The 26049-nt window shown below is 45.1% G+C and overlaps 1 protein-coding gene across 2 annotated transcripts in view; it reads right to left on the reverse strand.

Moving 5' to 3' along the window:
* Positions 1-254: 254 nt before the first annotated feature.
* The window catches only part of SLX9 (SLX9 ribosome biogenesis factor), a 66577-nt gene continuing 40782 nt past the window's right edge, over positions 255-26049 (reverse strand). Inside the window, exons 3-6 of one of the 2 annotated variants that reach the window (XM_089519016.1) lie at positions 17073-17141; positions 7868-8021; positions 3953-4018; positions 255-2145 (exon numbers count right to left, since the gene is read on the reverse strand). In XM_089519016.1, the coding sequence (XP_089375142.1) occupies positions 2019-2145; positions 3953-4018; positions 7868-8021; positions 17073-17141 (416 nt within the window). In that variant the 3' untranslated portion in view covers positions 255-2018. Of the gene's footprint in view, positions 2146-3952; positions 4022-7867; positions 8022-17072; positions 17142-26049 lie in introns of both variants that reach the window. The other variant, XM_089519017.1, reaches the window with a different exon arrangement.

Genomic DNA, 26049 nt, shown 5'->3' on the forward strand with positions numbered 1-26049 from the left:
CTACTTCTGACAAGGGCCTGTTACAGACAGGCCAAAATAAAGCTGCTTCGAGTCACTTTGGAGGTATGGTATTTCAATGATGCATGCGTCCTAAGAGTCCAAAAGCCGCACCAAAGCCACGCTCCAGTCCTAAGGACTGGAGTGGAGCTTTGGTGCAGCTTCCAGACTCTTAGGACTCATGTATCATTGAAATATCATACATCCAAAGTGACTCGAAGCAGCTTTATTTTGGCCTGTCTGTAACAGGCCAAAGAAAGTTTTGTAGTCACCCAAGATTATTCTTTCAGCCAGTCACTGATTTTTCCTGGCCAAAGTTCTCAGAATGGGTAGAGGCTGTACAACTCAAAACATTCTTCTCTCTGTCTCATCAGGTAATCAAAATTAACAGAAACTGCCTTGGTGAACTTGCTGGATCACCTGAGATGGGAGAAGAGCAAGGGACTGCAACCTTGCTCATTCTTCTGGATCTCTCAGTGGCTTTTAACACTTTCCATCATGGTATCCATCTGAAATATTTTGTTGGGAAATGAGAATTAAGGAAACCACATGCCAGGCCACCTGTAAATGAAGAGATCCTCCCAGAAGAAGACTGTTCAAAAACGATTTTACTTGCCATCACAGTCTTGAACTTTCCATAGAAAAGGAGCAAATGGTGAAGTTCAAGACATTTCAACACACATGCATGTTTCTATGGAAGATTTTGGGCACAAGTGAGGTTGAAGAGTAGAATTGGACACTTTTATACACAAGCTTTTTTTGATACTTAAAACAAAACAAAATACCCAAATTGATTTATTAAGGCAATCAAAAATTCACAAGCATCTGAAATTCGAGAAAAATGAAAATGCTAGATGAGGTTATCTGGAGATCCACAGAGATGCATTTTGGTTATGCGCATGGCACCAAATGCTTTTCTTTTGCAGTCAACACAACTGAGGCATTTGGACACATGACATGCTATCAGTTGGTTTGTTCAGTTAAGAAATGAAAGCTTAATTACCAATAGGTGGCTGATCTGAACAAGGAGGTGCCTGGAGAGTTCACATTCTTTCTTAAATATGTTTTAGGATGCTGTTATAACCTGATTTACCTTCTGATGACCAACTGGCATCTTTGGCAAAAAGCATGTTTTACCACATTAAGCTAATATACCCCCTGGAAAGATAGGCTAGCTACCATCAACAAAGTCTTAATAAAATCCAAAAGTGACTATTCAAATGTTTCCTATGTGGAGCTGCCTTTGAACATATCTTGGGTTTGTTTTATGGAATTGGCTTTGTGATTTTACCCCTGCATTTTTAAACCTTTGTAACACATCTCTCTATAGCATTCTTGGCATGTTTTATGTTAGTAGGGCCCTCATGGTGTATTGCACAAATCAGTGTAATTTTGCAATTAATAAAGCTGTGCATTCAAATAAATGAGGCTCTTTGATTAGTGTCCCTCATCATATTTTCATTGAAATGGTTTAGATGGGACTGTCTCTTTTATTGCTATGTTATAACAGTAGCCTCACAAGGAGACAACCACTAATTATTAGATAAATTATAGCTTGTGAAATACTGAGGTTTTCTAGCCTTTGATACAATAATAAAATTATTTGGACATGTCAAAATAAATCCCCCTCAAACTAGCATTTTTACCGCCCATGGAAAATGTAGATGCAAATGCTATATTCCTCCTAGTGGAGAAGATGGTGGTTTAGACTTCAGTTTAAGAAAAAGCTGGAAAAGAAAGAGAGAGAGAGAGAGAAGTAGTAACATCTGGTGCGTGATTTAGCACAGAGTGGGAAATGCAAACAATCACAGATCTACAGAGCTTCTAGTGAAATAGTGGGCATAACTGTAGCTAGCACTTGTAGCATAAACATCAGTGATGGCAGCAATATTTCTTTTGACAGAAAACAAGGTCATTGGATATCATGATTCTGCAAACACTTGAAAGTTATGCTGGCCTAGTGGGCAGTGTGTCTTGTGAATTCCATCTTTTGTGCTTTCAAAACCGCTCCAATGATGATGTTACAGTGGCTTTCCCTCCCTCTCCCGCATCAGTCTTTTGGAAAGATGTTCACTGATGACTGCCAGTGGGTTGGCTTTGAAGAAAGGGTCAGATATTGTCTTGTGAAACTGTGCTACTTCCTCCACTCTGGGGGAAAAGGAAAGAGAAAAAAGATTATTTGCTGGCGCTGTGCAGGTAAAGTAATTATGCAAAGCCATGAAAGACAAAAATCTCCCAATAAAAATAAGTATTCGTAGTATTTTGATTAATGTAACAATGTATTCAGCATACATTCATTTACCATGGCTCTGAGCAAGCTGCTAGCACAAAAAGCCATGTACGGCACAAAGCCATCCATGCACACTCATTAGTCTACATTTCCCCCCATCAGCTATAAAGACAATGAGGATCAGTGAGAGAGACCCCTTCAGGAAACACCATTTGGGGACACAGGACTCCAAACACTGGACCTTATATCCTGGCTGTTGCAGCTGTGACTGAGTGTGTGTCTCCCCCCCCCCCCTTGCATTCCCCTGAATGACTCAAATTTCATCCTATGCAAAAAAAATGCCATTATATGTCCTACCTCTAAGTTGAATTAGAGTGCTCCCTTTCCATTCATTTATATATACCAAAGCAAACAGGAGTTTGCATGCAGGACCTCTGCTTTATTCCTCAGAACATTAATTACCTGATGACACATATAAACCAGGCTGGGGGGGAGAAAGAAAGAAAAATCCCAAGTGCTCCATGCATCTGGCAATAGCACTCCTCACAGAAAGAAACCAAATCAGAATGCTATCTCCAGAACTCTCTAAGTGCCTCAAAATCTACAAGCCCTCTCCAGCACACAAGTTCCTTTCTCTGTTTCTGTTAATTCTCAGCTTTTATTCCTCATGCACAGTATTAACATTTCTTAAATTAGATCCTTTGGGTAAACAGGATAGAGCTGCAATGGCTCACACAAGTGTCTGCTTGACCTGTGGACATTTCTATGGCACAAATAGGACTTTAGGTCAGAAAACAAGGGCTGCGAAGGGGGGGGGGGGAGATAACAAAAGGATATTAGAATTGCCTTGGGTGAATTTTCAGGAAGTACCAACCCATATCCCCCTGCAGCCAGAGAACAAAACAGTCAAGAGTAACAAAAGCCAAGTGCCAAATTTTGTATTAGTAACACCCACGTAATGAAGGAGAGTGTTTGGCCTCAAGGCAAATGATTCATCATATCACTGGAACACAAACTGAATCTCCCAAGGACAGCCTGACTTACCCTAGCTTCTGCAATATCATGGCAAGAAGAATTCTTTCAGCCAAATGTGAGGCCCGAAGAAGCTGATTGCCACCCCAGTGCTCAAGAGACCAATATGGGTGCCTCTCCAAGCATCTGTTTTCAAACAAGGATTTTGTGGCTTACAGGCCGTGATCCTCAGATTTGGTCAGGAAGTGTAGAAGAAGCATTCCTTAAATAATGTGGTGGTGTCCTTTTGAGGGATATAATTTTCACTTATTTAGCAAGTATGACCTTCAGTGGAATAGGTACTACTGCCTGTTCCTGGGAAGCAATCCCATGCCATAGGATGGGTCTGCATTATATACATATTGGCAAGGAACACTGTGGCATTCCCACTGTCACTATGTATTAATTATTCCCCTCAGTGCATGTCTTGCTGCAGGACATTGTCAATGGCAACAAGTGATTGATGAGCAGTGGCAGAGTTGCTAAGGAAGCTATGGATGCGTGTCAGTGTTGCCCTGTTGGCTCTGCTGCTGGTCAAGCATAAGGATCATTGACTATGACGGCGGTGGTACTATGGTGTGGCATTTGCCAGTATATCAGAACTATGGAATGGGCCTGGTTTCCTTTTTGCAGTAGGTATTTGGGTTGAAACTTGGTTTTAGGTTTTGCTGCCCAAGAGCACTTATCTCCTGTGATTGTGCCATTGATGCTTACATGACTTTGCTTTTCTGGGCTGATTTCATCTGGTTGAAGTTTGTTGGCACCCTCTTCTTTATCTGGCTGCTGAAAACAAAAAAGAATGGTTCATTGAACATATGAATTTGGAGCCAGAGCCTGCAAAAAATAAATCTTGCAGTCTTGTTCAATTGCTTTACTCCTGTATCTCTCCCATCACGTCAAGTTTCTTTCTTCCTCAGCAATCTGTATTTGTATTTGTGTCTGCTGAGGATCTTGTACTTTAGCAAACTTTCGAGCTTCTCCAAGCCTGCCAATAGCTCCCCTTTGGTGTGTATATGATGCATTTTGGCCTGAATGTGGCACCAGCACCAAGAGAATTGCATTTCAAATGAGAACATCTTGCTTTTATGGATGAGATACAGCCTCTCACAAATGGGTATCAATGTTGTTAGGAGATCTTGGCATTTTTCAAATAAGGGAGGGGGCAGCTTATAACTGGTGGTTGCTCTTTTTAAGTTGCTGGGTTAGATTTATTTCTTTCAGCATCATCAATAGACAGCCATTCTTTTCAAACAGAAGCCTCATATTTTTCATATGCATCTGTAAAAGATAGACTGACAGGTCAGCTGGAAGTACTAAGGACGTTGTGGAAGATGGCCAAACTAACAAAAGAGTAAGAAAAAAGCATCATCTTATGCTTAATTAGTGATAAATCTTCTGACAGCAAGAAACAACAGATACAACTGAATGTTTTAAGGGCAGTGGTGACTTATCACAAATCTCCCTTCAGTTTATTTCTAGGACTATCAAACATCAATGTTCATGCAGTAATGCCAGATCTACCACCCATTATCTTTGGCATAAATCCAATTGTTAGTCTCAACTGAAGCAGACCTTCTGCATCAATACAACTTACCTAAATGATCTCTTACCAAGCTCCAATTGGTTCAACAGATCTCCTCTAGTTAGGAATAACTATTTGATTTAGACCTCTGTAATTAACTTCTAAAGATTTTTTTAACCTTCTCATTATGTTGAATGAATGGATTCTCAAGGATTAAAGAATGCTAAAAAAATTAGTATGAGAAAATTGCATATGACATATAAGGAATGCAAGGAATGCAAATTTCTTCCACTATATAAATGCTTTACAGAACTTGTGGAAACTTCTGCTTCCAGCTCCAGTGACATGCTGCTGGGATGCCAGTGCTCTCAAGTTTAGTGATTCCGAATGAATGGCACCCTTGTTTCATTACATGTTGAAGACTTCGTTCATTATGTATCAGAATGAAAACCTCAGTTGAATGCTCTGATCCCCAGTAGGGGATCAAGTTTCTAGAGAATCTAATCTTCTACGAATAAAAGCTGGCAAACCATTGGGGGCATAATGCCTCGTGTATGCAATTGTGCTAATCTTATAAAAACTTATTCTCATTAAATAGCTGTGTGCACACAAGCAACAGGTTCAAACTGTGAAGAACCAGAAAAAAACCCTTGTACAAGAGAGAGATTGAGTCATAAAATAAGTTAACCAATAGAAGGGATAAAGCCATGAACTGTTGAGCAGATAATTCCAGAATTCAGTATGGAACACAATAAATGTATTTGGTTTCGATCTAAATTAATACAGTATATAATTAATACATACCACTGCGAACCTTAAATATCATAATTGACAGAAGCCTCTCCCTTGGTCTTTCCTTTCAACACTTCACTTTGCCATCTATAGTCATTTTAATGACTGCTTTAACTCTTTCATGACTGATTTAATTTAAATCACAAATAATCCACAAATGGAAGAAGAAAGATGGGAAACATCTGAAAAAGCCAATGTGGCGGCATAGCAAACTCAAGAAGGAATTGCAAATAAAAAATAGTATGTAAAAAGAAAGCAAGAAAGAAAAGAAAAGAAAGAGAAAGGACAAATCACCAAGAAAGTGTACTCAAGATTGTAGAAATAGTGTAAGGAATGCTAAAGCTCAGAATGAGCTGAGACTGATAGGGAATCAGAAAACATTTTAAGGAAGACAATGACGGAGGAAATGGTGGGGCCATCACTCAGTAAGGATGGTAAATGCTAACAGATCACAACCAAACTGTCAGGAAATGACATTGGTGTGGCCACTAGGGGGAGCTGCTGTGCAGATAATTTGGAGCTCCAGTGGCAGCTAATGTGTCAGCATTCAAACAGTGCATCATCGGAATGTTGATGCAACTGTCAACTGTCAGTTCTCAACTGTCACTGAGAGAGAGTGAGACAGTTGGTGCCTCAGAGAGTGGGCTGTGTCTGTTACTGTGAGACAGTTGGTGCCTGAGAGTAGGCTGTATCTGTTACTGAGAGGCAGTGAGATGGTTGTGTGTTAATGTGGCTGCCTCAGAGGTTGTGTTATTGTTGGTTGGTGTAAATAGTGTGTATTAGAGACGGATGTCCAATACACTGTGTATGTCTATATTGTAAATACTGCAAAGGAAGATTAAAGCCCTCGTTTAGAGTGAAGACTTGTAAGAGTCATTATTAGTTGAAGACATCTTCACAGACTCCTTCTTCTTGGCATCCTGTCGACATGGTTGAACTCTGCAGGTGGTCGTGGTGGACACTGCGCGTCATTTCCATAGGTACCAACAAGGGTTATGGGTGCAACACACGAGCCACAACAAAAACTGCTTTGTGGATGCTCATTGGATGCTGTGTCCCCAATAAAATGTTTAGTCCTTAGATCAAGATGAGAATCATATGTCCCGCCAGATGTTCTGAAGTGATTTATGTATTCTATCCCTGTGTCAGATAAAAGGAGAAATCAGACCACCCCTTTGGGGCGGTTTGCAGCCATCCTTTTTCACACCGAATGGAGGCTGTGGCAACCGCATGCTGCGGCCTCTAGAAGGAGCAAAAAGAAGCCCAAAAAGGGGGTTCTTTTTGCGTCCCGGAAGGAGCACCACAGGAACGTTCGTGCACCATGATGACACCCCTTGTACGCAGTGCTGTTTAGGCGCTGTGCTCGATGAGCGTCATCATGGTATGCAGCATCTAGATGAGGCGCACCAAGATGGCACCCGATGAGGGCTCAGAGCATCCGGACACCCAGCCTTCACCATGCCTACAGGCCGGCACAACATGCCGGTCTATAGAGCTCCTACGTTGTTAAAGGTCCTTTCCATCCTGGGTGAAGCTCCCTCAAGTGTATGAAGTTTTATAGAATGAAAAGCTTACATTTTATATTGAAGTAGTGCAACTTCATTATTCAAGCCTGATATTTGTTCAAAAAGAAACTTCTTTGTCATCTCAGGAAAAAGAACAAATTTTCTTGAGTTTTTCCTGACTTTCTATGGTATGACTACCAAGACTATTCAGTAAAACAAGAACTCAGAAACAAGATTCTTCATGAAAACAGAGATATCTTCTCACATTTCTTCTGCAAGCTATGTGAGTGGGAAATGTTCCTTTGAAACAAAAACAGAATTTGGCAGGACCTAGCCAAAACTGGAAGGAAGCTTTCTCCCAGATTTTACCTTATGTGTGTATGTATGCATGTCTTCAAGTCAGCTGCCAATTTCTGGTGACCCAATGAATTGGGCAAGGAAACAGTAATGCTTTTAACTCTGATCAAGAACTAATACAGAAAACAAATCTGAACAAATCCTGAACTTATCCAATCTTGTCTGGTTTTGAAACAAAGTCAGTTAGTATTTGGGTGGAAAACCACCAATGAATACCAGATACCTCCAAGGGGGACAAGAAAAGAATCCTGCTGAAACCCTGGACACATACTACTAGTCAGACTGACAATACCTGGGCTAAATAGACCAAAAATCTGACTCAGTATAAGCCAATATTCTTTGCAATAAAGCTGATCTAACTGAGGAAGGATTGACTTGGAAGCCTTCTAGTTTGCCACTGCAGTTCCATCAAATCAGCTAGGTGCAAAGTCACAGACCATGCCAGATACTTACATTTTACAATGTTTGGGAAACTTGCTGACGGATACCAGGTCTGAGAGCTCAGGCAGGGCATCCATCAAGGGATGCATATCTCCAACAATTGGGGTAGCTTTTCGCTTTGCCTCTGCTTTTTGTTGCTGTTTTGCCACCTTAATGCCTTCGATTTCTAATGGAGGAGGAAACAACTGTTAGAAGATTAGACAAAGTTTGGCAACCTCATTCTGCTTAACAGTAGGGTCCAAGGCAGGTATTTGCACTCTTATAGCTCTTAACAATAAACAAAACAAAAATAAAACCCTATTCTGTACATAAATATCTTATATTTTAACAATAAAATATCTCATTTTAAAATGGCCACTAAGGCCCCCTTTGCCATACCTCGCTTTAATATAGCCATTACTAAAGAAATACTGACATTTCCTCAATGTGGTGCCATTAGACATACTGATAAAGAATCACAACTGGAAGGGGCTGGAAGGGCCACCTAGTCCAACTCCCCAGTCATGCAGGGATGTACATGTGAAAGATGACCATCCAAACTCTATTTAAAGAAGGGGTGAGCATTTGAATCCCCTGCAAATTGTGCTCCATCTTGGATTAAAGTCAAGCCAAAAGCAAACTCCCCCTTTAAAGAACTGTTCCCAGGAATACAGGGTTGCCAATCAAAAGCACACACATTTCTTATTCCCCATCTGGCTTTGCAAAGAAATGGGATTTGTCCTTTGCTGCATTTCCCCCCCTGAGGAACACATCCCTGCAGCAAAACAAGGAAGATTTTTTAAAAACAGCTTCCCAAGGGAGCTTGTTTGAAGGCCTGCTCAGTGCATAAACCAGACTAAGACCCCACTCCCTATCGAGTGTCCTTCTAATTGTCCAGCATTTTGTAATCTGATGTCTCGCTAGGTGTGCTGTCTCCCTGGGGCAAAGATCCGTGATGTGACAGAGAGGCTGACAAGACTTGTCAAGCCTACTGACCATTACCACTTTCTTTTGGTTCATGTGGGAACCAATGATACTGCAAGGCATAGCCTTCAGAATATCATAAGGGATTATGAGGCTTTGGGTAGGAAGTTGAAAGAGATGGATGCACAGGTTGTCATCTCCTCTCTTCTCCCAGTCGAAGGGTATGGGCCAGGAAGGGAGAAGAAAATAGCGGATGTAAACAACTGGCTCCGTAGATGGTGCCGCCAAGAACGGTTTGGATTCTTGGACCATGGGCTGCGGTTCCATGAGGAAGGACTTCTGGCAAGGGATGGGTTGCATCTCACGCCAGTTGGCAGAAACGTTTTTGCCAATAGTCTCAAGAATTTGATCAGGAGGGCTTTAAACTGAGATATGTAGGGGAGGGAGACAGTATTCTGGAAGGCAAAAAGGCTGGAGAAAATAGTCAAATTGTCATAGAGGGAACAAGGACCCAAAAGTGGGAGGCAAAAAAACTTGCACAGGCAGCAAGTAAAGGGAACAAATGGTCTTAAATGTCTCTACACTAATGCACAGAGCATGGGAAATAAGCAAGATGAACTTGAAATCCTAATACAACAAAGCAAATATGATATAATTGGCCTCACTGAAACCTGGTGGGATGAGTCTCATAATTGGAATGTAGAAATAGAAGGCTATAACCTTTTTAAGAGAAACAGGCCAAAAAAGAAAGGAGGAGGAATAGCCCTATATGTCAGGGATATTTACACCAGTGAAGAGATCCAGGACATCAATCCTGGAACCCAGGTGGAGAGCATCTGGATAAAAATTAAAGGGCAGGGAAACAACAAGGATGTTATGGTGAGAGTCTACTACAGACCCCCAAGTCAGACTGAGGAATTGGATGATGCCTTTCTAGAACAGATGACCACACATTCAGAAAGGAGAGATGTAGTAGTGATGGGTGACTTCAACTACCCTGATATTTGTTGGAAGTCAAACTCTGCCAAATCCTCAAGATCTAGTAAATTCCTCACTTGCCTCGAAGACAATTTCATTGTCCAAAAGGTGGAAGAGGCAACAAGGGGGTCAACTATTTTAGATCTGATCCTAACCAACAAGGATGATTTGGTTAATGGGGTGCAAGTGGTGGGATCCTTAGGTGGAAGTGACCATGTTCTCCTGGAGTTTATTATACAGTGGAAAGGAGAAGCCAGGCATAGTCAGACACGCATCCTAGACTTTAGGAGAGCGGATTTCAGTAAACTTAGAGAAATGCTGGGGGTGATCCCATGGTCAGAAATACTAAAAGAGAAGGGAGTTCAAGATGGATGGGAGTTTCTCAAAAGGGAGATACTGAAGGCACAAATTAAAACAGTTCCAGTGAGAAAGAAAAATGGGAGGTGTCGCAAGAACCCAGGATGGATAACCAAGGAACTTTCAGCTCAGCTAAATTTTAAACGGAACATGTATAAGAAATGGAAAAATGGGGAAATCACCAAAGAGGAATTCAAACAAATAGCTAGCAAGTTTAGAGATAAGGTCAGAAAAGCTAAAGCACAGAATGAACTCAGGCTTGCTAGAGAGGTTAAGAACAACAAAAAGGGCTTTTATGGATATGTCCGCAGCAAAAGGAAGAAGAAGGAAACGGTAGGACCACTGCGTGGAGATGGCAAAATGCTAACAGAGGACAGCGAAAAGGCAGAATTACTCAACACTTTCTTTGCCTCAGTCTTCTCAGAAAAGGCAAAGGGTGCTCAACCCTTTGACAGGGTTCCCCATGACATTCTTGCAAACAAGCTTGTAAAATGTGGGCTAGACAAGGCAACTGTTACGTGGATTTGTAATTGGTTGACCGGACGAACCCAAAGGGTGCTCAACAATGGCACCTTTTCATCCTGGAGAGAAGTGACCAGTGGGGTCCCACAGGGCTCTGTCCTGGGCCCAGTGTTATTCAACATCTTTATCAATGACTTGGAGGAAAAAATTGGGGGAATACTTATCAAATTTGCAGATGACACCAAATTAGAAGGAATAGCTAATACTCCAGAGGACAGGATCAAAATTCAAAATGACCTGAATAGACTAGAAAGCTGGGCCACAGCTAACAAAATGAACTTCAACAGAGAGAAATGTAAGGTACTGCACTTAGGGCGAAAAAATGAAATGCACAGATATAGGATGGGGGACACCTGGCTTAAGGAGACAACATGTGAAAGGGATCTAGGAGTCCAAGTAGACCACAAGTTGAACATGAGTCAACAGTGCGATGAGGCAGCTAACAAGGCCAATGCAATTTTAGGCTGCATCAATAGAAGTATAGTGTCTAGATCAAGGGAAGTAATAGTGCCACTATATTCTGCTCTGGTCAGGCCCCACCTGGAATATTGTGTCCAGTTCTGGGCGCCACAATTCAAAAAGGACATTGAGAAACTGGAGCGTGTTCGAGGGCGACTAAAATGGTGAAGGGTCTGGAAACCTTGCCCTATGAGGAACGCCTTAGGGAGCTGGAGATGTTTAGCCTGGAGAAAAGAAGGTTAAGAGGTGATATGATAGCTCTGTTTAAATATTTGAAGGGATGTCATATTGAGGAGGGAGCCAGCTTGTTTTCTGCTGCTCCAGAGACTAGGACCTGGAGCAATGGATGCAAGCTGCAGGAAAAGAGATTCCACCTCAACATTAGGAGGAACTTCCTGACAGTAAGGGCTGTTCGACAGTGGAACACACTTCCTCGGAGTGTAGTGGAGTCTCCCTCCTTGGAGGTCTTCAAACGGAGGCTGGATGGCCATCTGTCGGGGATGCTTTGATTTGGATTTCCTGCATGGCAGGGGGTTGGACTGGATGGCCCTTGTGGTCTCTTCCAACTCTATGATTCTATGATTCTATGATTCTAACATGGAAGGCCCTTCTTAACATAACGGGTTAAACTAAGATATTTCTCTATGTCTGAGCTGATTGCCTTTTAGAAGTTGTATATTTTGTTACTGTTCTGAGGATTATTTTTATAGTTGTACATAGATTGAACAAGTAGATCGTAATAATAATAATAATAATAATAATAATAATACGTTTTATTTATAGACCGCTATTCCGCAATGATCATAGCGGTGTACAGTGAAAATTGTAATACAATACAAAAGTTAAACAGTTAAAGGAGGGAGAAGTCTCGTCCTTCAGGCAGTCCCTGATGTTGCTGGGTCTGCCTGATCGCTCCCTCTGAGGCCGAGATGACAGTTGAGGAGGGAGGGGCCTCTTCCTTCAGGCTGTCCCTGATGTTGCTGGGTCTGCCTGATGGCTCCCTCTGAGGCCGAGATGACAGTTGAGGAGGGAGGGGCCTCTTCCTTCAGGCTGTCCCTGATGTTGCTGGGTCTGCCTGATGGCTCCCTCTGAGGCCGAGATGACAGTTGAGGAGGGAGGGGCCTCTTCCTTCAGGCTGTCCCTGATGTTGCTGGGTCTGCCTGATGGCTCCCTCTGAGGCCGAGATGGCAGTTGAGGAGGGAGGGGCCTCTTCCTTCAGGCTGTCCCTGATGTTGCTGGGTCTGCCTGATGGCTCCCTCTGAGGCCGAGATGACAGTTGAGGAGGGAGGGGCCTCTTCCTTCAGGCAGTCCCTGATGTTGCTGGGTCTTGCCTGATGGCTCCCTCTGAGGCCGAGATGACAGTTGAGGAGGGAGGGGCCTCTTCCTTCAGGCTGTCCCTGATGTTGCTGGGTCTGCCTGATGGCTCCCTCTGAGGCCGAGATGGCAGTTGAGGAGGGAGGGGCCTCTTCCTTCAGGCTGTCCCTGATGTTGCTGGGTCTGCCTGATGGCTCCCTCTGAGGCCGAGATGACAGTTGAGGAGGGAGGGGCCTCTTCCTTCAGGCTGTCCCTGATGTTGCTGGGTCTGCCTGATGGCTCCCTCTGAGGCCGATCGTAGACATGGTACAATAGATTATGTAGCCAAAATCACATTTAATGCTATTGTCAGTATTCAGGAGAGCCTCACTAACACTAAGGACAAGAACCAAAATGGCTACACCACTTTTTGCTCAGTCATAATTTATCTAAGCACCAAGTACATAACAAGCAGTTGTCTTGTATTGTTGCAACTTCCACAAAAGGAAGAGAAGGAAAATGGCTATACCAAAAACCTGCAAATAAAGTCACTGTGTCCCGCTGATCTCATGAACATGAACTATTTCGCTCCAATGAAAGATAAGGATTCTATTAATCACAGGTTTATCATTCAGACAGTTAATTAATATTATCCTGTCTAGTCCACTAGATTACTTCAGCCCCCAGTTTTGCTCTTTGACATTTAAATCCACAACATCCTTGGTTCTTCCAGCTGACCTGTCAGGTCTATCTTTTACAAATGCATATGAAAAATATGGATTGTATATACTTTGCGTTGGGAGGCTTTTTTTGGCTAGAAGGTAACAGTTTCTGCTCCACAGCACTTCTTTTTTTGGTCTGGTTCTATGAAGCTGTGTTACTTCAAGCTTTCCAAAAATGTCACTCACTGGGGGTTTGCACATAACTGGTTTGGAATTCTTTCCCTTGTAAAATCTGTTTAGAAGCTAAGCCATCCTGCTTGTGTACATGTTTCTAGTAATCAAAACTTACATCACCGTCGTCATCATGACAATGATGATTTGGGCCTTACACTGATTTATTTTTGCTTGAAATGAAATATAGTCTAACTGCTATTATATAAGTAGGATAAACCTCAGTTCTATCCCTGTAAAGCTATTCCATTATTACTCTGCAATCACTATGGCACTGTTCTTTTTAACTTGGAGGAATTTGTAAATAAACAAATGGGCACTAAATGTTAATCAAGTTAAGCAGATCTCAAGTTACATATACAGTATTTGTGGATCTGTTCCTTTCAAAAAATTAAAATAAAATATAGAACTATAGGTATGGGGGGGGGGGCTCAACATCTGCAGATGTCTGCTTTTATTAAATTAACTGTGATTATCACCAACCTTTTTTATGGCCAGGCCTATTATTCAATAGCTATTTTGAACTGTAATCTGAATTAAATATGTTGAACCATCACTGGATGTTGTATGAAACAAGGTCATTATAACCGATTTGCCTCCATTTTCTTTTATATTTCTTTTTCTTTCTCTGCATCTACCATTTTTGCTCTTGGGGCCCCCAAAACATGCTACTTAAACCAGATGGCACCATGGCACCCAGTGGATTCTAAGTGGTCTAATGGATTCCTTACTTTCCCCAGTTCTGGAAGTTGCTCACTGGGTTGGTATATTGAACAAGCTTTTTAAACTTCTTTAATGTATTTCTAATAAATTAAAAGCACATATTTAACTTTCCTTTGAGTCAATTTTCCCCAAACGAAGTAGCTGTTTATTTATTTATTTATTTCCTCTGTTGAAACACAGAGGACTGGGAAATTTTTGAAGAAGCATTTAGACATGTTTTTCTATTCCACCATCACAAAAAAAATGTTACCTCTCTTTACTTCCACATCTTTCCTGGCATGGATATCCATGCAAGCTGGCATGTCCATATGAAATGCAGACACAAAGTAACATCTTCATCTGTATTTAAAATCTGAATTCCAAATAGTGGGATCTAGAGCCAGGCTCAATGCCTTGAATATTTAGATTCAGTTATACTGTTCCAAAACTGTTAGGTTATTTCCTCATTTAACAGGAAGGCCTATGCTTCTGTATGGATAAAACTGTTTCTGAATCAGAAATATGGGTCCTGATCAAAGTGGCAAAATATGCCCACATTGATTAGAAATTATTAGAAGCATTATTTTTTTGGACTCCCAGAGTTCCCAAACTAATCTGGGCAGGCCAATTGTAGGGTACTGAGAGATAAGCAGTTCAAAAAAGTAATGTTTCCAAGCTGGGCCTATTATTCTAAACACAGGTAAGCACTGACATTACAGTGGGTCCTTTCCTTACACGGGGGTCCGTTGTGTGCATACAGCATGGCACATGCGCCACAGGTGCACACACCATTGTTTTTCATCTTAAGCTGAAAGCCATGTATGGTATGCCCTCGTATGGCAGGGAAGGGCACTGTACTTGGGTTCCATATTTTGTCCTCTGCAAGAAGGAAGATTTCAGGGCATTCCTTCTGCTGTATGTTTATGGCCTTGTTGAACTGGAGAGCTTGGATCTGTTGAAAATGCTTTATTACATTGTCCATTTTGCACAGGAATCATGATGGTTAGATTTAAGAAAATCTTTAGCCCTAGGCAGGCAATCACCTGCAACAAGTGTGTGTTAAACTGAGAAGGGAAAATGGGCTGGCACACACATTTTATCCCTCACTTCTCTAAGTGCTTTGTGTATCTATTATGAAAATATGAAAGGGGTTGTAAGCTTATTTGCTTATCATCTCCCATTGTTTGGGAAAAACCACATGATCAGAATCAGAGGTTGGAATGGAATTGTACTTTTTATTCATTACTCTCACACAACAAATTATTGTTTATTACTGTTACTGCAGTCCAGAAAGGTACATTACTCAACACTAACAAGTTACCGTTATTGTTACTATAGGAAAAATATAGAAAAATGTTCTCTGTGTCCTGCCAAGTGACCATTCAAGGTACTGCACCTTGGAAAATCAGAGGGAGAAAAGAAAAAGATATCATAAAACTCTTAGCTGTAGCGCAAAGATAGCAATGCATGAGGCCCTACAAGTCCTCAGACTGGAGCAGTACATACAACCCACAATTAGTTAACAGGCAGAGAACCTATTCTTCTTTCACTGAAAAGCAGTGAATTACAGCCATGGCTGCTGCATCAAAAACCAAAACCAAACCAAAAAACCCATTCTATCCCAATACTGCGCAATGAAACTAATTATGAGAGTAATTAAAAACATGTTATGCTCTTGTAAGGGTTCCTGACCATGGGTAGAGTTATAAGAGCCCTGGTGGCGCAGTGGTTAAATGTCTGTACTGCAGCCACTCACTCAAAACCACAAGGTTGCATGTTCAAGACCAGCAAAAGGGCTCAAGCTTGACTCAGGCTTGCATCCTTCCGAGGTGGCTAAAATGAGTACCCAGATTGTTGGGGGCAAATTAGCTTACAGTTGTAAACCGCTTAGACACTGCTTAGGCAGTATGAAGCGGTATATAAATGAAGCTTGTTTGTTTGTTAGAATTGTAAGTCAAACATACTTACAAACCCCTTTTCGAAAAATGCTTCCCAGCCACTCATAATGTGAGGGACAAATATTTTTCTCCTCAATGTGCCCAGGATTGCTACCATCTGGCAGCTGATGGCTTACAGATCACCACCCATCAGGAGTCTACCACTTTCAGTAGCACTGTTTTAGATAGTCATACACTCTCAAAGGACTCATCTGATCTTATCCTGAGAGATCACACAACAACTGGATGTCCACCCCATTCCCCAATAAGGGGATCTTAATCATCTTAATGCATTGTACTCAGGGTAGTGTACTTAACAGACATATTGCCCTCACTGTTTGAGAAGGAGCCTTGTGTTAATTGGGTTGTGATCAGGAAAATTTCACAGGAGACCAACAGAAAACTCAAGGATTTTGGAGCTGTTTTCTACATCTCTCTCTCTTTGCATACCTTCTTCCTTCTCTGTCAAGTCACTGCCCCTTGTTCTCCTGCCCTAAAGCTGGGACAGTTTAGCCAGTAATTGTGAAGTGAGTGACAGACAAGGCAGGAGACAGCTCTGTGACTCACTGCTAACTTTCTCTGCCTGTCTTTGAAAGAGGCCTACAAAATTTTCAGCACTCAGATCCTGATTTACATATGGCTACTTTTCATCTAATGTTCAGACAGGGTCTCAGACATTAAAAAGGTACTACTGAGTATGAATCTGGAGATGTTACCTCATACAGGGAGCCCTGGTGGTGCAGTGGTTAAATGCCAGTACTGTGGCTACAACCTAAGTTTTATTCTAGAGGAGGGCTCCAAGGTCCATTCAGCCTTCCACCCTTTTGTAGGTTGGTAAAATGAGACCCAGCTTGTTGGGGACAATTGGCTTACATTTTGTAAACCCCTGAGGAAGTGCTAGTTCACTGATAAGCAGTATAGAAATGTACTTGCTATTGCTAGTGTTGTACACAAATCTTGACAGACTACTGCTTTTTAGGTGTTTCAGCAGAATCCAAAAAGCTCTGGCTACTTCATATGCAGAACTGCACACTGGTGGAAGTAACTGACCAGGTGGACTCAGATTGTCAGGAACCTGCTCACCACATGGCATGGTCTTAAATTAGACAATAATCCAGTAATGAATATCTAGGAGTCCTGTGTGGAAACAGGATGTAGGAAAATAATGCTTACTCTGCAGCCATCTGTCCTTTCGCAGCTTCATTTTTTCTTTTTTAGAGAGAAGTGTCTTTTCATCTCCATCTGAAATGTTAAGAAGAAAAATAAGAATAATACTTTTCGCATGTCAAATCATGTTATTTATTTGTATTCTAGGAAATCCACAGTGTGACCTTGGATAAGTCACACACTCTCAGCTTTAGAAAACCCCATGCCTTAGGGTTGCCATAAGTCAGAAATGACCTGAAGGCACATAACAACAACAATTTGTATTGAGTTTTCAAGAGTGATACAATTGGAAACAATGTAATTCAGTAAAAATAAAACATTAAAATAGAGAACAATATTTTACTGGAATAGAAACTAGTAGTTTAACGTTTATTTTTTACATACCTGGCTTTGCATGAGTTGTAACAACACTGAGTTTGATAGACCATAAGCTTGAAGCATAATTACACAGCTGTCAACAGTAAAAATTATTCTGTGTTTGACTGAAGCTATGGCTAGTGGCACTTAGTCAAAGCATGCAGCCACATTTCCCTGAGGAAAGGTCTGTCCATTCCATTCCCATGAAGAGAACTGCCCCATAGCAGGGGAGGAACCACTCTATAACACTCCCTCAGGCTGCTCCCCCTTAGATTCAAATTTTATCAAATACAAACCTATGCACTGATTAGAAAATCTACCTCACAAATACAGTGAAATATTAAAATTAATTACAATTAATACATAAGCATACTAAATAATCCTAAATTGGCATATTCCATAATACATGACAACAGGCTCTCCTTCCCCCCGGTGAAGGACCAGTCCAGGTTAGGTGGGCGGGGGGGGGTGTTGCCTTGGTACACAAGAACACCTTGTCTCTCACCAGGAACCACATCCGTCAAACTTCCTTCATTGAGTGTATTTACCTGACCCTGAAGGTCAGAGACAGTCTGGGGATTTTGTTGGTGTATCGGCCACCCCATGTGCTAACAGACTCCCTTAACGAGCTGACACAGTTGGTCGCGGAGCTGATGCTGGAAACACCCAGGCTACTTGTCCTGGGTGATTTCAACATCCCCTTCGCGGCCAACTATATTCCATCTGGTGCGGCTCGGGAATTCATGGATACCATGGCGGCCATGGGCCTGTCCCAATTGGTCTCTGGTCCGACGCATTTTGAGGGTAATACACTTGATTTGGTCTTTTGTACGGATGTGGAAAATCCGTGGGTGGAAATAACTAATACTTCCGCCCTGTCATGGACGGATAACTTCCTGGTGGAGGCAAAAATCAAGGCTTCTACCCAGATCTCCCCCGGGGGTGGTGGACCTATTAGAATGGTCCACCCTCGAAGGCTGATGGAACCCAAAAGGTTCCAGGAAGCCTTAGAGGGGCACATGGTTGGAAATGACGGCGACTCTGTTGATGCCCTGACTGGTATCTGGGATACCGGTCTTTCTAGGGCTATACACAGTATCGCTCCCAAGCGCCCTCTCAGGCCTGCTTCCAAACGGAAGCCCTGGTACACGGAAGATCTCCGGGCGAGGAAGCGGGTTCTGTGACGGCTAGAGCATCGCTGGCGGAAACACCTACGCTTAGCTGACAAGGCTCTCCTAGACCACCTTTTGGAGGACTACGGAGAGGCGATACGAGCAGCTAAGAATTCGTTCTATGGTGCTCGTGTCGCGTCCGCGGAGTCGCGTCCAGCAGAGTTGTTCAGGGTAGTCAGGGAGCTAACTCAGCTCCCTCCTGCCCCGAACCAGATCCTTGAACCTTCTAAGGCCTGCTGTGACCAATTTAACAACTTCTTTGCAGATAAAACCTCTCGGATAAGCGAGGGTCTTAATGCCGGCATTAGGGCAGAATCTAGAGTAGAGGCGTCCAGAGCCTCCGTGGACTCCATTAAACTGGATCAGTTTGAGTCGGTTAGTACCGATGATGTGGACAAGATCCTTGGAAGCGTTCGGAAGACAACCTGCTCTCTTGATCCCTGTCCCTCATGGCTAGCGGCTCAGGGGGGACCGGTGGTAACTTCTGTATTACACTGGATCATAAATACATCTTTGAGGGACGGGCAATTTCCATCCAGCTTAAAATTGGCCATTGTAAAACCGCTGCTTAAAAAGCCCTCCCTCGACCCCCTGATGCATAATAATTATCGGCCAGTTTCGCTACTGCCATTTTTGGGGAAGGTGATCGAGAGGGCGGTTGCAATCCAGCTTCAATCGATCTTGGACGAAGCGGATTATCTGGACCCATTTCAAACCAGCTTTCGGGCAGGCTACGGTGTTGAGACGGCCATGGTCGCCTTGGTCGATGATCTCCGTCTGGGCATTGACAGGGGAAGCGTGTCCCTGTTGGTGCTCTTGGACATCTCAGCGGCTTTCGATACCATAGACCATGGTATCCTTCTGGAGCGCCTGGTAGAGGTGGGAATCGGTGGCACTGCGCTCCAGTGGTTCCAATCCTACCTCTCTGGGAGGTTCCAGATGGTGCAGCTGGGAGACGTGTGCTCCGATAAGAGGACCTTTACATCTGGGGTCCCTCAAGGAGCCATTCTGTCTCCCATGCTTTTTAACATTTACATGAAACCGCTGGGAGAGATCATCCGGAGACATGGGGCGCGGGGTTATCAGTACGCTGATGACACCCAAATAGTCTTCTCTATGTCTCCGACTGATGCAGTGACTGGGGATGGCATCTCTCCTCTCGTGGCCTGTCTGGAGTCGGTAATGGGCTGGATGAGGGAAAACCAACTCAGTCTGAATCCAGAGAAAACGGAGGTGCTCGTGATAGGTTCCCCTGGCCCGGGGATGGCGGTGGTTCCACCTGTCCTGAACGGGATCACGCTTCCTGTGAAGGACTCCGTGCGCAGTCTGCGGGTGCTCCTTGATTCGTCGCTCCACCTTACATCTCAGGTGGATGCGACGGTCAGGAGCACCTGTTATCAGCTTCGGCTGATTCGCCAGCTGCATCCCTACCTGGGCCAGAGGGACCTTGAAACGGTAGTACATGCTCTGGTAACCTCTCGTTTGGACTTCTGCAACGCGCTCTACATGGGACAACCCTTGTACCACACCCGGAAGCTACAACTAGTGCAGAATATGGCAGCCAGACTGGTTACTGGTATATCCAGAGCCAGTCATATAACACCAGTGCTCAAAGATCTGCACTGGCTGCCTATTCGCTTCCAGGCACAATACAAGGTGTTGGTTATTACCTATAAAGCCCTAAATGGCTTGGGCCCAGGATACCTTGAGGACTGCCTCTCCCCATACAATCCGCCCCGCACCCTCAGAACATCTGGGCAGCAGCTATTGAGGGTTCCAGGGGCCAGACTAGCCTCCACATCAAGGAGGACTTTTACCATCTCGGCCCCGACCCTCTGGAACTCTCTGCCCATTGAGCTCCGCTCGGCCACCTCCCTGGCCCAGTTCAAGAAAGAGCTGAAGACTCTCTTGTTCACACAAGCATTCCCTGACACAGGCTCCAATTAGCCTCCCCCCCCCCCCCCATGTCAGCAGTGGCAAGCTGGCCAGAATGTTTTTAATGTATTTGTTTTAATGTATTTGCTGTTTTAATTGTACTTGCTGTATATGATATTCATGTTGTACACCACCCTGGTTTATAGAAGAGCGGTATATAAATAAAATTATTATTATTATTATTATTATTATTATTATTATTATTATTATTTATCTTTAAAGTTTTCTGTTTATTTTGGCCCCAAGCTTGCTCCATATATATATACACACACACTCCAAATATTGCATGTGCATGTCTATGCAAACGTATATACAGTATACAACAATGTAATCATGCTTATGACTTAATGTTTTTAAAAACCAAAATTATGTAAATTTATATTTTTGCTATTCACACAAAAATGTACCATTGTACAACTTCAAGAGAAGGGGAAATGTACACCGCCTTTCCTCAGCATATTGTGAGTGCCATGCTTGCACCGCCCTCTGCTTGCCTGCTGGGACTTCAGCAGACAAAATTCCTGGAACCAGAAAGTTCTACCTTCTGGAGGGACTCAAGCATCAGAAGCAATTTTTCAAAAATCATTTCCTGCCAGATTTATAATCAGCCAGCATCAGATTTCTGGAACTGCAGCATTAGAAGAACATTATCTTGGCAATGACACTATTGCAGGCAGGGTCAACACCAATGGAACTCTTTCCTTTGGGAGACACACTGTGGGAGTCAACAATGGTGAGGTCTACCATACTTGTCCGAACGGGTGACGAGGGAGGCGATGTTTTCTGGCTATTTATAATCTTAGATGAAATGCCTTTGTATTTCCTACATCTTTATCAATAGTGTGGTGGATGCCTGCCTCCTGGTGGAAGAAACACATTTTAGAAACTGGCACAGAGGTGGAAGGAAATGGAGAGGAACCACTAAAATAGGAGAGGGCAAAGAAAAATATGGTAAAAGGGAAGGTCACTATAAAGGAAGGGTGCAACAAAGGGTGTTCAGAGAACCTAGGTGACCTCTGTGAGCCTCTTGGAGTTGAAGGTACAGATGCTCAGTGCCAGGCTGGCAAAACCAATAGCCAAGCAGGACTTAATAAGCATGATAGCAGAATGGAACGTTGGACTTACCTGAGAGACGTCCCTTTACAGCAGAGAAGGTACGAGCATCCTGACTTCGGGTGGCTCCGCCCACTTGGCTCCTGGTAGGCAGGTAGGAAAGAAAGAACAAAGGAAGTGACCGGGGCCCTGGCCCCCTCGCCCTTGCGGGCGGAGCTACCCAGGAACCCCAGTCGATTTTAAGCCGAGAAGCATAATATTAATGTGGTATTGACGAACTCAAATCCGCCCACCCGCGCCAGTAGGCAAGTAGGGTGGGGAGGATGCTCGTACCTTCTCTGCTGTAAAGGGACGTCTCTCAGGTAAGTCCAACGTTCCATTTAGCAGCAGAGAAGGGGCCGAGCATCCTGACTTCGGGATTTAGAAAAGCAGATCAAGTACTAGGGAGGGCTGGCTGGCGCGGAGGGCGGATCCGAAACCACCTGTTGTAAAACCCTCCGGCCAAAGGCCGCCTCTGCCGATTGGAAAAGGTCAAGTTTATAGTGTCTGGTGAATGTAGACGGGGACTTCCAGGTGGCCGCCCTGCAGATTTCAGCCAACGGAGCATTGGTGGATAAGGCCGCAGATGTAGCCGCACTTCTCGTCGAGTGAGCGGTGATGTCAGCTGGAGGTTGAAGCTTAAGTGACCTGTAGCATTGGACGATACACTGCTTGATCCACCTTGCTAAGGTGGAGCGTGACACCTTCTTGCCCTTGGAGTTAGGTCGAAAGGATACGAATAGCGCCTCCGATCTCCTGAAGGTGGCTGTTCTCTTGAGGTAAACTCTTATGGCTCTGCGAACATCAAGCGTATGCCAGCACTTTTCTAGGTCTCCAGTGGGTCGGGGGCAGAAGGACGGGAGGACGATGTCCTGGGAGGTGTGGAACACGGAATTAACCTTAGGGACAAAGGTTGGGTCAGGCCTCAGGAGAACAGAGTCCGGCCTGATGATGCACAATTCTTTGCGGACGGACAGGGCACCGATTTCGGAGATGCGCCTCGCAGACGTGAGTGCCGTCAGTATCAGTGTCTTGAGGGTCAGGAACTTGAGGGATACTTCCCTGAGTGGCTCGAAGGGCGGGATGGTCAAGGCCTTGAGGACTGTATGCAGATCCCAGGACGGGAACCGATGTTTCGTTGGGGGCGCCTTGTTGGCGACCCCTTTGAGCAGCCTGCGGATATGGGGGTGCTGGGAAATCCTGGCTGCGACCTTATGGGGCAGTATGGAGGTGATGGCTGCCACTTGTCTCTTGATGGTGTTGGGCCGCAGTCCCTGGCAGAAGCCATCCTGTAAAAACTGGAGAACTGTTGGAACAGAGACCTTGATGAAATCCTTGTTTTTGACCTTGCACCACCTTTTGAATGTCCTAAAGGTGTATTCGTAGATTCTGTTTGTAGATTGGCGTCTCGAAGCGAGAATGGAGTCAACCACTTCTGGGGAGTAGCCATATCCGCTCAGCATGTGGCGTTCAATTTCCAGGCGTGAAGCCGTAGCCAGGCTGGGTCCGGGTGATGGATCTGTCCTTGTGCGAGGAGGTCCGGTCTGAGCGGGAGGGCGAATCCTTGAGTTGCCATGGCGAGAATCTCCGAGAACCAGGGTCTCCGCGGCCACGCTGGAGCCACGAGGATAACCTGTGCGTTGGTCCTGCGTATCCTGGCTAGGAGCTTCGTGAGCAACGGAGTCGGCGGGAAGGCATAGAGGAGGCCTGGTGGCCAGGGGTAGCTGAGGGCGTCCATTCCTTCGGCCCCTTCCGTTTGGAACCTTGAGAGAAACCTGGGAGTTTTGGCGTTGGCGGGGGAGGCGAACAGGTCCAGTACGGGTTGGCCGAGTCTGTCTGTGATGATCTGGAAGGTCTGAGGGTGGAGACTCCACTCCCCTTGGTCGATATCTATTCTGCTCAGCCAGTCGGCTTTTGAGTTTAGGGATCCTTGAAGGTGTTCGGCCTCCAGGGATATGAGATTGGCCTCTGCCCATGCCAGGAGGGATTGAGCCTCGCTCATCAGGGACCTGGATCTGGTTCCTCCTTGACGATTGACATGTGCCTTGGCTGTGGTGTTGTCCGTCCTGATCAGGACTGACCTGTGGTGAATCATCTGACTGAAGGCGAGGAGAGAAAGGCGGATTGCCCGGAGCTCCAACCAATTGATGCTGTGGGTTCGTTCCTCTGGGCTCCATTTGCCCTGGGCCAGCTGTGTTCCGCATATCGCTCCCCAGCCCCGGAGGCTGGCATCCGTGGTGATCTGCACACTCGGGGGCCTCCAAATTTGGCGACCTCGGTGGACTGCCTCGGACATCCACCAACGAAACGACTGTCTTACTTCGCTGGAGAGCTGTATTTTCTTGTGTCTCCTGAGGATAATGGCCCGTTGGTGAGGGAGAAGGAGCCATTGCAGGGGCCTGGCGTGGAATCTCGCCCAGGGAAGGCACTGGATGGCTGCTATCATGAGGCCCTGGAGATGGGCCAAGAGCTGGAGGCTGGGGCGCGTGGACTGCAGGGCCTTCGAGATGGCGTCCTGTATGGACTGGATGCGGTCTGGAGGTAGGCGTACCGTCCCCGCCCGGGTGTCTATAATGGCTCCCAGATGGTGGATCTGCTGACCTGGAGCGAGCGAGCTCTTCTCGAGATTCAGGAGGAAGCCGTGGTCCTGGAGGGACCTGAGGATGTGATTGATGTCGCGAACCCCCTGGAGTCTGGAGGATGACCGGATTAGCAGGTCGTCGAGGTAGGGGTAGACGTGCAATCGCTGGGTTCTCCATCGGGCGACGAGTGCCACCATGATCTTGGTGAACACTCTGGGGGAAGAGGCTAGCCCAAAGGGAAGGGCTCTGTATTGGTAGTGGCGCTTGCCATATCTGAACCTGAGGAATCTTCTTGAGGAAGGGTGAATCAAAACATGAAGATAAGCATCTTGCAGGTCCAGCGAGGAGAGGTAGTCTTCCGGCTGGAGACTGTCTAGGATGGACTTGAGTGTCTCCATTCTGAATCTCTTCTTTAGGACGAACCGGTTGACCCCTCTGAGGTTCAATATGGCTCTCCAGGATCCGTTTTTCTTGGGAACAAGGAAGAAGGTGGAATAGCAGCCGTGTCCCCTCTCCTGCCTCGGCACGGGCTCGATGGCATTGATGTGTAGTAGGCGCTCGATGGCCTCCAGTAGAAGGCGGTGTTTGCAGGGATCGGCTGATCTGGGAGACGGTATAAACTTGTCGGGAGGCGTACGATGGAATATTATTTTGTAGCCCTGACGGATGGTATCTAGGACCCATTTGTCTGAGGTGGATGTCTCCCAAATGTGGCCGAACCCCTGCAGCCTGCCTCCTACTGGGGGAACGCCGTCATTGTGAACTATTTTTGCGGGGTTGTTTGGACCCCGCTCCTTCTTTGGAGGGGAAGGGAGGCTTAGCTTGCTTGGTAAATTTTGAATCTCCCCAATGCGACCTGTTGGGCCTGGACTCCCTGGCTCGAAAGGAATTAGAGGAAGAGGGGTAGGAGGATTGGTTGGGGCGAAAGGAAGATCGGTTCCTATACTGTCTCCTATCGTCCCTTTTCTTAGCAGTGGGAAGAGCTTTCCTCTTGTCCTTTCCCTCTACTAGCACTGGCTCTAGAGATTCTCCAAACAGCTTGGAACCAAGGAATGGGGAAAAGGCCAGGTTCTGCTTGGACTTGGAATCCACGTTCCAGTTCTTAAGCCAGAATTGCCTGCGGACTGCCACAGCTGCTGCCTGGGCTCGAGCACACTGTTGGATGGTGTCAAGGGTGCCATCGGCAGCGAAGGCTGCCGCTCTGGCAATTTTATTAATGGTTTGCTTAACCTTGGTGTCTGGGCTTGGCAGGAGGTCTAAAAGCTGGCGGGACCACTGGAGACTAGCCCGCATCACCATGGACACAGTGGACGCGGCCCTGACGGCGATGGATAGGGCCTCATGGGCCTTTTTAAGTGCCCCCTCAGCCCTACGATCCTCTGGGTTCCTGAGGGTGTCCTCTCCATCTCTAGAGAAAACGGCTGATGAGACAAGCGCCGACACAGGAGCGTCGACGGATGGAATCTTGAGTTTGTCCATGACGGCTGGCTGCAGTACGTAGTACTTGCGGGTGATGCCGTGATTGGATCTAGCGGAGGCTGGCTTCGCCCACTCGTCCCTAATAATCTGCATGATGTTAAGCGGGCAGGGAATTTGCTGGACTGGAGAGACCGACACTGGGAACAAATCCTCGCTCATCTTGGGGAGGTCTGAGTCGGGGGATGGGGTGGCCTGTCCTGTGGGTAGGGTAATGCCTAGGGTCTTAGTTGTCTTTTTAATGAGCGGCACATAGTCCTCTGGTTTAAATAGGCGCGAGGACAGTTGTGCGTCTGTTTTGGGCTCTCCTTCATCTTGTGAGAGTTCGCCCTCCTCTGCCTCTGAGGCTGAAGGGCTGCGAGAGTCCTC

This window comes from Sceloporus occidentalis, unplaced genomic scaffold (assembly GCF_023333645.1).
Source record: "Sceloporus occidentalis isolate IW3139 unplaced genomic scaffold, rSceOcc1.0.p SCAF_4, whole genome shotgun sequence".
Taxonomy (NCBI): Eukaryota; Metazoa; Chordata; class Lepidosauria; order Squamata; family Phrynosomatidae; genus Sceloporus; species Sceloporus occidentalis.